At 35.5% G+C, this 14,892-nt stretch overlaps 1 protein-coding gene across 1 annotated transcript; it reads right to left on the minus strand.

Moving 5' to 3' along the window:
• Positions 1-2,768: 2,768 nt before the first annotated feature.
• On the minus strand, positions 2,769-5,707 carry LOC115718756 (auxin response factor 16). Its single transcript, XM_030647578.2, has 4 exons — positions 5,583-5,707; positions 4,405-5,443; positions 3,117-3,940; positions 2,769-3,031 (listed from the first exon to the last, which is right to left on the minus strand). Exons 2-4 carry the CDS (start codon positions 5,425-5,427, stop codon positions 2,959-2,961), a joined length of 1,920 nt encoding a protein of 639 aa, XP_030503438.2. The 5' UTR covers positions 5,428-5,443; positions 5,583-5,707; the 3' UTR covers positions 2,769-2,958.
• Positions 5,708-14,892: the final 9,185 nt, after the last annotated feature.

Consider the following 14,892-nt stretch of genomic DNA (forward strand, 5'->3'; position numbering starts at 1 on the left):
TTGGGGTGCCAGTGGAATTTAGGAATTGGGTATCCCAGTGTATTTCTACCACCACCCTCAACATTTGCATTAATGGCGGCCCCTTTGGAAAGATTATCCCCTCCTGTGGTCTTCGCCAAGGGGACCCTCTTTCCCCCTACCTTTTTATTTGGGCGGCGGACATCTTGTCTAGGCTTCTGGAAGATGCCCAAGCAAAGAAATCCATTAGTGGTATCAGGCTGAGTAGAGGGGGCCCTACTTTATCCCATATCTTCTTTGCTGATGACCTCATTCTGGTTGGTAAAGCCAATCTAGAGGAGGCCAAGGGATATTGGGATTGTCTTGAGAAGTTTTGCTCTTGGTCTGGGCAGATGGTGAATAAAACAAAGACTTCCATTTTCTTTAGTAAAAATACCCCCAACAGCATGAAACAAGGTATCAAGTCTATGCTGGGTATTGGTTCACCGGAAGGAAATGTAAGGTACTTAGGCCTCCCTCTTTTCAGATCGAGACAAAAAGATGCAGATTTTAACTTCATTTTGGATAACTTGACGTCGAAACTGCATGGATGGAAAGCTAAGACTCTTTCAAAAGCGGGAAGAGCGACACTTATCAAGTCGGTAGGCCTGTCTCTCCCGTTGTATGCTATGCAAACTACTAAGCTTTCCAACCGATTAGCTTCGAAGATTGATGGCTTGGTTCGTGACTTCTGGTGGGGCTCTGAGAAGGGTAATCATGGGCTGTATCTGAAAGCATGGGATAAATTGTGCCTCCCTAAGTCAGCAGGGGGGCTGGGGTTTCGTAAATCAAAAGAAATGAACCAGGCTTTCCTGGCTAAATGGGGGTGGAACCTTCTGAAAGGAAACCAATCCTTATGTTGTCGGATTTTGGAAGCTAAATACCTTAAAGGCAAGCTTTTTTTGGAATGCAAACCGAAGGCCACGGACTCGTGGTTTTGGAAGACTGTGATTCAATCAAGATCTACCATTCGCAAGGGTGCCTGTAGGCGTATAATGGATGGTAAGGACACTAGTGCTTGGCACGATCCTTGGATAGCCCATCAGAAAGGATTCTTACCCCAGCCGAGAGGCCCCGTTCAGAATGAGGATTTAAAAGTTGCCGACCTTCTGCAGGCTAATGGGGGATGGGATATCCAAAAGCTTAAGAGCTTGTTTGATAATGAGACTGTTTCGGCTATTTTGAATGGAGGTAATCCTTCAGGCGTAGGGGAGGACAACTGGTTCTGGACCCTAGAATCTAATGGTAACTTTTCATGCAAATCAGCTTATAGGGCCCTAGCTGCAGAGCGAGTGTCTCCTTGTGAGGTTGCCCCGGCCCTATGGAATAAGCTGTGGAATAGTCAAATCCCTGAGAGGCTCAAGGTTCTTTGGTGGTGTATCCTGTCTAAGGCTCTCCCTGTCCGTGCGGTCATAGCAAGAAAATTTCCTATTGAAGATGATAGTTGTCCGCTATGTGGAATGGAAGTTGAAACCATGGAGCATCTCTTTCTAGCCTGTGACTTTGCCTCTCGTTTGTGGAGATCTACCCCTTGGGGTATCTATCCTATTTGTGATACTGGCATTAGAATGTGGGATTGGGTCAAGTTCTTATGGGACCTAAGAAGCAATGGCATAAATGAGAGGGAGGTCTTCCTCTATGCGTCAATAATAATTGATAAGATTTGGCAAGCGCGGAATGATAAGGTACACAACAACAGCTCTGCTGATATTTTTAAATGCATTGACTCTGTTCGCTTTTCTTTTGCAGATCACCAAGCTCACTTACTCCCTTGCCCCAAGTTGAACTCGTTGGATGTTTGGCGTCCTCCCCCTCAGGATTGGTTGAAGCTGAATTGTGACATCAGAGTTGGGTTGGATAGCATGTGTGCAGCTGTGGTTGCAAGGGATCATGTTGGCAAGGTGATCGGGGTTACTACTTCAAAGCTGGAGTATGCTAATGCTCTCTGCGGGGAAGCGGCGGCGTGCTGCTTAGCTTTAGAGGCGGCTAGGTCTCGAGGGTTTCCCTATATTATAGTTGAGAGTGATTCGAGGATAGTGATCAATGCCCTCAATGGGAAAGATTCCCCTTGGGAGCTTGAGAACTATGTCTCTTTTTGTAACAGAATCTCTCCTTACTTTATCGGTTGTAGCTTTAAACATGTTAGTAGACATTGTAATTTTGCGGCCCATAATGTGGCCAAGTGGGCTTTTTCCCATCAGAGGTTCGGATCAGTGCCTCTGAACTCCTTGCCCGACAATATTTTCTGTAATGACCGACAGGTCTAACTGTTTTATGTTAATATATTGCACGCTTTTCTTCAAAAAAAAAAAAAAAAAAAGTAGTTAAGTGTAGTTATACTCTATAATTATTAAAAAAATTCCATTTTAAATATCAACTACTAATTTTTTTTTTTTTATTTTCTTTTTTAATTATTTTGTCAAACAAGACATTAAAAATTTATAAACAATTACCATCCTTTATTCAAACACAATTTATATTTTAAAATAGAGTTTTAATTATACGAATGAGTAATTAGACAAATGTTTCCAAACACGCCCTAAAGAAACTAATCTTTGTAGTAATCAAAATTTGTTTTCGAAAGCCAAATGGACTATCCCTTTTGGTTAGGGACTTCAATACAAATAACATCTTTTATTTAATGTCATGAAAAGTTTCATCAAGTGTTGGATTTTATTACTAACTATTGATATGATTCCAAAATATAAATATCAACACAGCAAACATATATGCTTAAACCAACAAAAAAAAAAATAAGAAGAACAATCTGATTTGTGTCTCTAATTTAATTTTCATAAGATAGAAATATCCACAAATAAACTTGAAACATAGACTATAAGTTTTCAGACATACATAAAAATTGAAAGTAAATCAGACTTTCAATACAAGAACATCATCAATGTTTCCATTCTCAATTCAAATCTGGTCACAGTCATTGCCATAGTTACAAGAACTGTTACCTCAATTCAATCTCTCTCTGCTTTCAGAAGGAGCTGTAGAAATATTTATGGTTTTGGCTGTTCTCATAAAGTCGCTGCAAAAAAAGAGAAACAAATGAATGGCATTAAGCTGGTGATATATATACACATATCCAATTAGTAACTAATATAGAGGATTACCTAAATGGAACATCTTCAGGTCGTTTAGCAACTCCAGATTCATCATAGTAAACAACACAGTTCTGAATTTGAGATCTTTCTATTTGAATCAAGTCACTCAAATTCTTGAAGAGATCCTCATAAGAGCCTAGACCCGAAATGTCATTACTCAACCCTGAATCTTTAGAATCTATTAGTATCTTACAGTGACCTGAATTCAGACCATTTTCAGTAGAAGGAGATCTCTCTGTGCCTATGTCTATGCATTGCCCAAATAGTAGGAATTGATTGGCTCCAACAATGTTGGACTTCTCCAAACTCTGACCAGAATTCCCAATAGTAAGAAAGCTGGATAAACCTTCATTTTCAGTAGAATGAAGGGCAGGTGTTGAGGTAGTAGAAGGAGATCTCTCTGTACCGCTCCCATCAGTAACTTGTGAGAAGCTAGGAGGGCTATCACAGTTTCTCTGTTCAATGTCAATGCGTTGACCGAAAAGTAGGATTTGGTTGGACTTCTCAAAACTCTGACCAGGACAAACACCTGGTGTAGATGATGATGATATTTGAAGTGAAATTTGCCTGGCTCCCTGTATGCCTACAGGGGTGTTATTAGATAGATAATCCAAAGGGATGCTGACCCCAAGTGTATTATTGGCTAAAGGTGATGACACAGGTAATTGGCCACCGTCATGGGTAATGTCTGATTGTTGAGACTGAGATAGTCGGTACTTCTTTCTGGGTGGCAATAGGGATGAGAGCAAGAGTTCATGTGTGTTTCCCAATTGGACAAACCATGGGTTAATGCGCTTTACATTCTTTAGAAAATTTCCATCATCCCAAGTGACCTGTAGAAACAGGAGGAAAAAGTGAACAAAATATGTCAACAAGTGAGTGGAGAAAATATCAAAGTCGTCAACTAAACAGTTCTTGTATAGTTCAGAACATATTACTACCACAAACAAAACAAGTCCCTCCCACTAAATGACAACAAGTTTCAGATAATATGGTCATGATAGGACAAGGTGGTCATGATGAGGATAAATACCACATGCCATGTTTGGTTTAATGTAATCTTAATCATAATGAAATTACTATTACAATTTCATAATTTGGTTTGGTTTTGAAAACATTGTAATGCCTTTAATCACCATTACACTATTCATATGAATAAGGAAAACAGCTAATCATCATTATTACACTATTTATATACAAATATAGATACCTATATACCCTACTCATTACCATCATTATTCCAAAAACAAGTGTTAAAACATGAACAAACAACAACAACAAATCCAATAAGCAATACCTCAAGAACCCGCCATAGAGAACGAGGCCAGCGACTTGGGTCAACTTCACTAACAGATGAAACAGTACCCATGAACCAGTTAACCCTAGAAGAATCATCACTCTCAAAAGCCTTCTTAAACCTCATCCCATACCACCACCGTCGTCTCATCACCCTATTCACCGCCGAAGCCTTTACACAAAAAGCTTCTGCATTATTAGCATTAGGGTAATAAACCACTTCAAATAATTTCCCATCTGCAGCAAGATTTGCAGCTTCAATAACAGATTCAGGCCTTATTTTCCCAACCCTTCTATTATTCACAATCCTCGATTCTTCAATCCCATCTCCTTCGTTACAACTCCTCTTCACTCTCTTTATCCCAACAGAGACATCACCATTGTTAGCTCTGCAAAACACAATCGAATCTCCAGACACAAGCTTCTTATCATTCACAAATGTACTCCAACCAGTAGTCAATAAATGTCTCCGAGGAGTTCCCCTATAAATATGCCTAAATTTCCAAACATTTCCATGAACATCCTTAGCAAAAAGAGTCTGAACCGGCGGATTCGCAGCGTAATCCAAAGGCGGGAAAATCGTCTCCCCACATTGTCTCGGAACAGAGAAACCACCACCATTATTAGCATCCGATTGAGTAAGAATCTTCAAAAAATAACTAGGTTTTTCCAAACCACCGTCGCCATCGTTCTCGTTCACATTCTCTTCATCGCCACCCGATTCATCCAAGTCCTCTTCTCCGCTTGAAACCGGAACAAGACTAATCTTAACGAAAACCTCATCAGTAGCCGAATCAGCCTTATACTCCACAGCCATAACTCTACACAAAATCTGCGACGGAACTTTTCGATCAATAAAACGATCGACATTGATTCCGGCATGATCGGCGTGACCTTGAGGAAAATAAAACACCTTAGAGTTAACAGAAGGTACATGAACCAATCTTCCGGCGCAAGCGTTCCATAACTGAGGATCTACAACCACGTTGCTCCTCTCTCCTCCTTGATCACCACCTTCGTTCATCTCAATCTTCTTGTTCCTATTAATCAAAACAAAAAAAAAACCAGAAATAATCAAACCAAACCAAACCTAATAACAATAATAATATATAAACAGATCAAAATGTATATACGTAATCAAGATTGTATCACTTCAAATCAAACATAATCAACATGAACCTTCTTTCTTCTGTATATATGTGAGAATTGAATTGGAGAGAAAGTGAAAGAAAATTGCGGCTGAGTATAGTGTTTGGTTGGTAGGAAAGTGATTTTATATTTATTTATTTAATTTAATTTAAATAAATAAATAAATATAATATTATTAAATGAAGGGAATATTCTGTAGAAGAAAACAATTTGTTGACTTTTGACTAATCTGACATAATTAATTATTGGTCAAATACTAATTTAATGAGTATATTGTGGGAATGTTTAGGGTTTACACTTGACTTGTATTGAATTTTGGTCTTATATAAATATATATAAAAATATATATATATATATATTAGAGATTTATCCAATTTGTTCATAATTTTTTTTTTTTTTCATACAATGATTTGTGTAGTTTTTTTAGTTTTAGGTTTATATAATTTTGAGTGGAACATCTCATTTTTTTTTTTCAAGTGTAAGATTGAGATAATTTAAGTGTGTCATAATTATTTAAGTGAAAATTTAGGCATGTTTACTAATAAGGTAATAGGAATTAAAGGTAATTGTTTACTTTAATTTATTAAAATTAGCCTTATATAATTTTAAGTGGAACACCTCAATTTTTCAAGTGTTAAGATTGAGACAATTTAAGTGTGTCATAATAATTTTAAGTGAGTATTTAGGCATGTTTCAAAGGTATTTATTTACTTTAATTTATTAAAATTAGCCTTATATAATTTTAAGTGGAACACCTGATTCTTTTAAGTGTAAGATTGAGACAATTTAAAGTAATAACCAAAGATATTTATTTACTTTAATTTATAAAAATTGGCCTTATATAATTTTGAGTTGAACACCTCATTCTTTTAAGTGTTAAGATTGAGACAATTTAAGTGTGTCATAATTATTTTAAGTGAGAATTAAAGTATGTTTAGTAATAAGTAATAGGAATTTTTTAGTTTAATTTATTATAATTAACCTTATATAATTTTAAGTGGAACACCTCAATTTTTAAGTGTAAGATTGAGACAATTTAAGTGAGAATTTAGGCATGTTTCAAAGGTATTTATTTACTTTAATTTATTAAAATTAGCCTTATGTAGTTTTGAGTTGAACACCTCATGTTTTTAAGTGTAAGATTGAGATAATTTAAGTGTGTCTTAATTATTTAAGTGAGAGTTTAGGCATATTTACTACTAAGTAATGGAAATCAAAGGTATTTATTCACTTTAATTTATTAAAATTAGCCTTATAAAGTTTTGAGTTGAACACCTCATGTTTTTAAGTGTAAGATTGAGATAATTTAAGTGTGTCTTAATTATTTAAGTGAGAATTTAGGCATATTTACTACTAAGTAATAGAAATCAAAAGCATTTATATAATTTAATTTATTAAAATTAGCCTTATATAATTTGAAGTGGAACCACCTCATTTTTTTAAGTGTAAGATATTGAGACAATTTACGTGTGTCTTCATTATTTAAGTGAAAATTTAGGCATATAAGTAATAAGAATCAAAGTATTTGTTTACTTGAATTTATTAAAATTAGAAAAGGAATAATTTGATTAAATAAGAGATAAAAGTAAGGAAATACTTTTCCTACCAATTTTCTAAAGAATGTCATTAAGAGTAATGACTTCTATTTATTTTTTTTGAGCAAGACTTCTATTTATTTTTAGGGGAGATTTATTTGTACCACAAAAACTTATAGATACACTCTATTTTAATAATTTTTATTTTACATAAAATTTATATCTTTAATTTTTTTAGTTCTTTTTAGCAAAAATAAATTCATTTCAAATATTATAACAAATTAAAAAGTTAAAATAAAAAATTATATGAAATTTTATTAGAAAAAAAAAATATACATGATTGAAAAAAATTATGTAAATAAAATTAGAATAAGTATGAAATTATAAAAAATAATATTAGAAAAAAATTAAAAAATATTAAGGTGATTTTTAAAATTATTTTAAGCTTAATTTTTTTTTTAAATATTAGGGTGTATTTATATTTTGTGGGGTGGGTGCAAATAATTTTCTTAAAGATTATTTTAATTTTTAAAATTAAATATGTAATGACAACTTTTTTCTTTAAATATATATGTTTTACAAAATAACTACAATATATATTATAGTTTATCTGAAAAAGATAATTCAGTCGATGTAAACATTCAAATTACGTTTTCTAATAAACTAAACAAAATAAATTATTATCATTCTATTTATAAATAATTTTAGTAAACAACATTATACAAATATTGATTCTGATTATTTTTAAAATAAATATTGATTTTAATTATTCTTCACTATTTTGTTACATTTCTCAACTAATTTATTCTGATTTTGAATATTGTTTAATAAACATAAGTAAGAATCACTTTTGTGTTACCTTATTTGTAATTGTACATTTGAGATTAATTGCATATCATTTATGAGTAGAAAATTATGTATAATTTTAGTGTGTCATAATTATTATATTTACTATAATATTATTATTATTGTTTAAATATTGAATATGGTTGAGTGGTTAGAATTAAAAGATATTGTGATGTTATTATTTAGGGTATATTATGTCCTTTAAATAGAGGGAAAAAACAATTTCATGAAGAAAAAAATAAAGGAAAAAATAATAAAATATTTAAATTTTAAATAAAACATTTTATCTCCTTAATAAAGTTTTACTAATCTTAAGATTACTTTTTATTAAAATATTTGAATTTAAAAAATTTAAAGCAATAACATAATAAAATTAATGTAGACTCTAATATCTAAATACTAATCATTGCTTTAGAAACCTACTTATTATAAAATTAAAATGTCATGACCTTTGTGTCTTCATGTTGTTGGGACTTGCACATTAGTTCTATGTGTTCAAATTTTTTCATAATTTTTGTATTTCACATTAGGTCTTCACCAATTAAAAAACCGTGTTTTTGCAAATGTCAGTTGTATATACGAAAATATAAAAACTGTAAGCGTTTGCAGCAGCAGAAAGTAATTCTGCTACAGCAAAACGGAACAGGCAGAATATAAAATATTTTGCAGAAAAATAAATAACTTGACACAAGAGATTTATACGTGGTATCAGTGTTCTCACGAACACTCCTAGTCCACGGGGCCACGCCCAGAGAATGAAATCAATTAATAAAGTATCAAAATTACAAAGACAATTGACTTAAACAAGTTTAGACTCCCTCTAAAGTATTGCCGCAATTCTTTGTAATCCACTTTATGAATCTGACTTCTTGAAACACCTTCAAGCCCGAACTCCCTTCGTCTTTGAAGTGTGAGTGCTTACTTCCTCCCGAAGTAAGGCTTCAACAAGTCTTCTCCCGAAGACCAAGTGCTTACTTCCTCCCGAAGTAAGGCTTTATCAAGTCTTCTCCCGAAGACCAATCTCTTGTTCAGTCAAGTAGTTCTTCACAACCTCTAGGATAGAGTAAGAACAGAAATAGAACAACTAGAACCTAGATGAACAACTAGGCTCTCACAAAACAAAGAAAGACTCTCTTCTCTCAAAAGATAAATGTAGAAAATGAATAATGGAAGAGGTAATTCGAATGGTTGCTCTCTAGGCTCTATTTATAGATCATAGAAACCAAAGAGGCAACCACAAGTTCGAATTAGCAGCTGTACAAAAACTTTCCAAACGAAACAAGATCTGCTACATCAGATTCGGTTGCTGACGAAGCAGATCTGCCCAGAAACGGGAAACTTACTAAAATCGGGTCCGATCTTCTTTCAATGCTTGATTCCTGCCAAAAACAGATTAGATATTCTGATTGTATCAAGATACAATCGAAATCAATAAGGAAAAGGCAATAAACAAGGTTTCCCTAAAAAAGACAACATTCCAAAAAAGAATTCCTTCTCTTTTGAGCAGTTTTCAACAAAGGAAAGTTCAGCTGAAAGTGCAACTTTCCAAACAAGGAAAATGGCAACTAAAAACCGAATAAAAGAGGTAAGATTTCGAAAATTAATGCATAGCAATCTTACCATAAAAAGGAAAAATTATTTTGTCACCTAACTTGCCAAAAAAGGACTTTACAATCTCCCCCTTTGGCACTTTAGATGAACAAAATAATTTTTTCCATAAAGTACCTGCAATGCAAAGTTAGCAAGAGCAAACAGTACTACTCCCCCTGAGTAACAGAATCGAATATCACAATGAACACAGAGAACATGCTAACTTTAAACAATAAGTTCAAGTACTAACAAACCACAACTCCCCCTGAAAAAAAGGGTCCAGAGTTGGGCAACACAAACCAAAAAATATAATATCTCTCCCCCTTTTTGTTTATCGGAGTGCCAAAGTAAACAAAGAACAAAAATAAACCAAAGTTTAAGTAAAAAGAAACAAACTATAACACTTTAATGTTTGTAGAGTTGAATTAAGGTGGACAGTTGCCTGGACATGTCATGCTGGACATCAGCCATTGCTTCAAGACGAGTGTACACATTCTGAAGTTCAGACTTGACTTCCAGGAGCTGCAGAAGAGAGCCCGAATCCGGCACCCGGCCAAGTAGCAAAGAAGACCAGCCTTTGGTCGTTTTTGGAACACACCATCAAAATACTCAGAAGGTTGGAATGTAGGGCCAGTGATGGGAGGCTCAAGTGTTTCATGTGCTTGGGCCACATTCTTCTGAGAGGATAAAACCTTATAGATTAAATTTGGAAACACAAGTTTAAAGGTTGGCTTTTTACCTCTTCGAAAGGAGACAATCTGGTTGAGGATATGAGAGGCTAGATCAATGGAAGTTCCAGAGGTGATGCGGTATAGGAGTGTAGCCACTTCTTGAGACACCACGGTCTTGTTCGAATTTGGAACCCAATTGCTTAGTGCAAACCGCATCAGGGAAGCATGAGCAAAAGTGAGGTGAGTAATTCGAAGACTCTCCCCTGGTTTCACTCGAACGTGCACCGGTGAGTTCGAGTGCATCAAGTCACGATCCATGGACATCACGGCATTGGACACATTCTCGTGCAATTGCGGGGCACGAGCAATGTCCTTTTCAGAAAATGAGAACCAATGACCCCTAACATACACTCTTCTATACAGTCTAGAGTTCTCATCAAGGAAATCATCAGTAAGATTAGCATAAAACTCTTTAATAATGTTAGCAATGAATCCAATAAAACCAGTAAGAGTGTGTTCCCATTGATGAAATTGGATGAACTTTACAATACCATAAACACGATGGGCATGCAAATCATAATTCCTCTCACTTTCAAACTTACGAGTTGCATAAAGATTCCAGTCACGCTCATTGTCTCGATAGTAAAAAGTTGGACAGCCAGAGATAGAGGAAGGGATATTACCAGATGGAGGATCTTCCATGGTGCTTGCCTTTGGCGACAGCGAGAGGCCTTTCTTTGCGAAGCGGTTTTTGAACGAGGAGGCTCGGCTCGAGTTACGTGTCCTCACCGTCCTTCTCGCATGCAGAGAAACCGATTTGTACGAAGAGACTTCCATTGGATCCTCTTCTTACGAACCGGAACTCGAGGAAGCCGAGGGAGGATTGGTCTTGAGTTTCTTCTTGGGCTGGAGGAGCGGACTTCTCTCGAGATTGAGAGGCTTGAAGTTCTTTCTCGCCCGAGGCTTGTCGGGCTCGAGTTCGAGAGGAAGGGCCTGTTGGAGTGGTGCCGGCCATTGATGCGGCGGGAGGAGGAACGTACCAATGGAGGAGGAGATTCCTTCGAGGATTCAGAAGAGGAAGTCCAGGTGCGATAGGGCCTTACAGATTTGCGAGCAACTTGCTTGGGTGGACGTTTTGACTTCACGGCTTGAGATTCACGCTGAGGAAGCGATGAATCTCCAGGCTTTGCAACGGCGGGGAGGAGGAACCGAGGCGGCGGGGGGTGCACTAGAAGGAGTTGGAACGGTTTCTTCTAATTTTTTTGAGTGCCCTAGATTCTTGGTTCTCACCATTTTGAAACTGAAAGAGAAGATGAATAGTGTTTGACAGAGAAACAAGAAAGGGGGTTCGGGTAGGTGGTGAAATAAGTGACAAAATTTGGTTTATATAACCTTGGAATCAAAACAAGAAAAAGGAAACCAATTTTGAAAATTCAAAATGAAACCGCCAGCCCATGAACCAAAAGAGGAAACCGCCCACTTCTCAACTCCTTTCCCCTTTCCCTTCTTTTTTTTTTTTTTTTTTTTAAAAAAAAATAAAAGGTAACTAGAAATGCCAACAAATTTTTCCAAAAATAAAGCAATCTTTCAAGAATCAAGACACATTACCATATAAAGATTAATCTTTACTTGGAAAAATATCATAATAAATCAAAGAAAGAATGAATGTTGATACTTACCATTTATGCACAAGATTTTCCTTGACCCATGAAGCAAGTCACACGCCTCCCCTTTTTTTTTATTTTTTGTTTTTTTTATTTTAAAATAAAACCGAAACTAAAAAAATAATGTGTACGATGAGTATATGTGATTCGAATCAAGCGGAGAGAAATCAAATATCATTGACAATTGACAAAGTAGATTACATGTTATGCTTTCAAGGAAAATAACTAATTAGAATCTCATGAGATGATCATACTTAATTGATGTTGAAGAAAAAGATATGCATGTTACTGAGAATTGTGAACCAGGATTATTAATTTAATTTTAATAGAGGAGACTTACAGAGTTGAACACACTTGTCAGACATAAGTGTGTGCAGTGAAAATAGGATCATTGTCCTTGGCATGATTTTTCATTTTCGCCTTTTTCAAATTGATCCCGCAACTGGATGCTTTCACACCATACTGAAGGTAGCCCTTTTCTATGGTAGTGCATCCTCATCATAGTTGCTAATTACAATGTTCCAGCTTACTCATCAGATGGCTTTCACACTTCAGTATGGGTAGCTCTATTCCAGCAAGGGGCCTGACAAGCATGAAACAAAAATTGCTCAACTCTGTATAAGAACATTATTTAATCCCAGACACAAATAAAGAGTAACATGAATCTTTTAACACAACATCACAAAGTATGATCAGACAGAGATCCTAACTAATTATATTCCAAAAGCATAAACATGATTTGTCAAAAACAATGATAGAAGATTTAGAGCTAGAGAAGAATCACACAACACTATTGTACACGAATGATGAACAGATAAAATTAAACAATGCAAACTCCCAAAGACTTTCTGAGGGAGTCAAAGCGACTTGCATCTAGGGCCTTTGTGAAAATATCAGCTAATTGTTTTTCAGTATCAACATATTCTAATTGCAATGATTTATTTTCAACAAGTTCCCTAATAAAGTGGTGTCTTATATCAATGTGCTTTGTTCTAGAGTGTTGAACAGGATTTTTGGAAATATTTATGGCACTAGTATTGTCACAAAAAATAGTCAAAACACCCAAATCAAACCCATAATCAATCAACATTTGTTTCAACCACAATAGTTGAGTGCAACAACTGCCAGCAGCTATGTACTCAGCTTCGGCAGTGGATAAGGAGATGGAATTCTGTTTCTTGCTATGCCACGATACTAGGTTATTCCCAAGAAAGAAGCACCCTCCACTTGTGCTCTTTCGATCATCAGCATTTCCTGCCCAATCTGCATCACTAAAACAAGCAAGATTTGAATTGGTATCTTTCGAGTACCAAATTCCACAATCAGGAGTGCTATTAACATATCTAATAATCCTTTTTACAGCTGATACATGAGATTCCATAGGATTACTTTGATATCTAGCACACACTCCCACACTGTAACATATATCAGGACGACTAGCAGTTAAATACAAGAGACTTCCAATCATGCTACGATAGAGTGTAGTGTCTACCTTTACTCCATTCTCATCTTTTGTTAATTTCAGAGTGGTGCTCATAGGAGTACTTACCTGCTTAGCCGATTCAAGGCCAAATTTCTTGACCAGGTTCTTAGCATACTTGCTTTGAGATACAAATGTACCTCCTTCCATTTGTCTCACTTGAAGACCCAGAAAGAAATTAAGCTCACCAACCATGCTCATTTCAAATTCACTTTTCATTTGATCAACAAATACCTGCACTTCATGGTTAGATGTAGAACCAAAAACTATATCATCAACATAAATTTGAGCAATGATAAAATCAGATTTTATATGTTTGATGAAAAGAGTTTTATCCACACTACCTCTGTGATAGCCATGAGAAAGTAAAAATTGAGTCAACCTTTCATACCAAGCTCGAGGAGCTTGTTTCAGACCATACAAAGCTTTTTCAAGTTTGTATACATAGTCTGGAAATTGAGGATCTTCGAATCCTTTTGGTTGCTCAACATAAACTTCCTCATTCAAAATACCATTTAGGAAGGCAGATTTCACATCCATTTGAAACAGTTTAATATTGAGAATACAAGCAATACATAAAAGTAAACGTATTGATTCTAATCTTGCAACAGGAGCAAAAGTTTCATCAAAATCAATACCTTCTACCTGAGTGTACCCTTGTGCCACCAAACGAGCCTTGTTTCTCACAATTGTACCGAACTCATCACTTTTATTTTTAAACAACCACTTTGTTCCAATAACATTTATACCTTTTGGTCTTCGGACCAAAATCCATACCTTGTTGCGAACAAATTGGTTGAGTTCCTCTTGCATTGCATTGAGCCATTCCTCAAAAGTCATGGCTTCCTTCACATTTTTCGGTTCATATTGAGAAACAAAGCAAAGAAAGCTGATTAAATTAATATACCTTCTGCGAGTTACCATGCTTTCTTCAGGATTTCCAAGAATGAGATCTTTTGGATGATTCAGTTTGACTCTGGTGCTTGGTTCTTTCTGAATAGAGTCAGTGATGATGTTTGGATGAGTCAAGATAGACGGTTCTGGTTCTCCAGTTTCAGTTGCAGCAGCAGATTCGTCATTTGCAGCATCAGCAATGGGTTCTGCTGCATCAGGATCTGTTGTTACAACTTTTGGAGGAGTATCCATGAGACTATCTATCTTGGCTTCTGTGGAAAACTCTGAAAAATCTCTAAAATCATCAACAACCACGTTAGCTGATTCCAAAACAGTTTGAGTTCTCATGTTATAAACACGATAAGCTCTACTGTTTAAGGAATATCCAATAAATACACCAACATCTCTTTTAGCATCAAATTTACCAATATGCTCACGATCTCTATAGACATAACACACACATCCAAAAACATGAAAATGACTTACATTGGGGCGCTTACCTTTCCAGATTTCATAAGATGTTTTTGAGGTACCTGGACGAATAAACACTCTGTTTATTATGTAGCAAGCAGTGTTAATAGCTTCAGCCCATAAGCGCTTTGTCAATTTCTTGCTATTTAACATCACTCTTGCCATTTCTTGCAAAGTTCGATTCTTCCT

The sequence above is a fragment of the Cannabis sativa genome, chromosome 2 (assembly GCF_029168945.1).
Source record: "Cannabis sativa cultivar Pink pepper isolate KNU-18-1 chromosome 2, ASM2916894v1, whole genome shotgun sequence".
Lineage (NCBI taxonomy): Eukaryota > Viridiplantae > Streptophyta > Magnoliopsida > Rosales > Cannabaceae > Cannabis > Cannabis sativa.

What these genes read in the sequence shown, in the direction of transcription:
- LOC115718756 (XM_030647578.2), bottom strand. Translation starts at nt 5,427, where the DNA reads ATGAACGAAGGTGGTGATCAAGGAGGAGAGAGGAGCAACGTGGTTGTA. An exon ending in CTCTATGGCGGGTTCTTGAG is followed by an intron (nt 3,941 to 4,404) that starts GTATTGCTTATT and finishes CTGTTTCTACAG; the next exon opens with GTCACTTGGGATGATGGAAA. An exon ending in CCTGAAGATGTTCCATTTAG is followed by an intron (nt 3,032 to 3,116) that starts GTAATCCTCTAT and finishes CTTTTTTTGCAG; the next exon opens with CGACTTTATGAGAACAGCCA.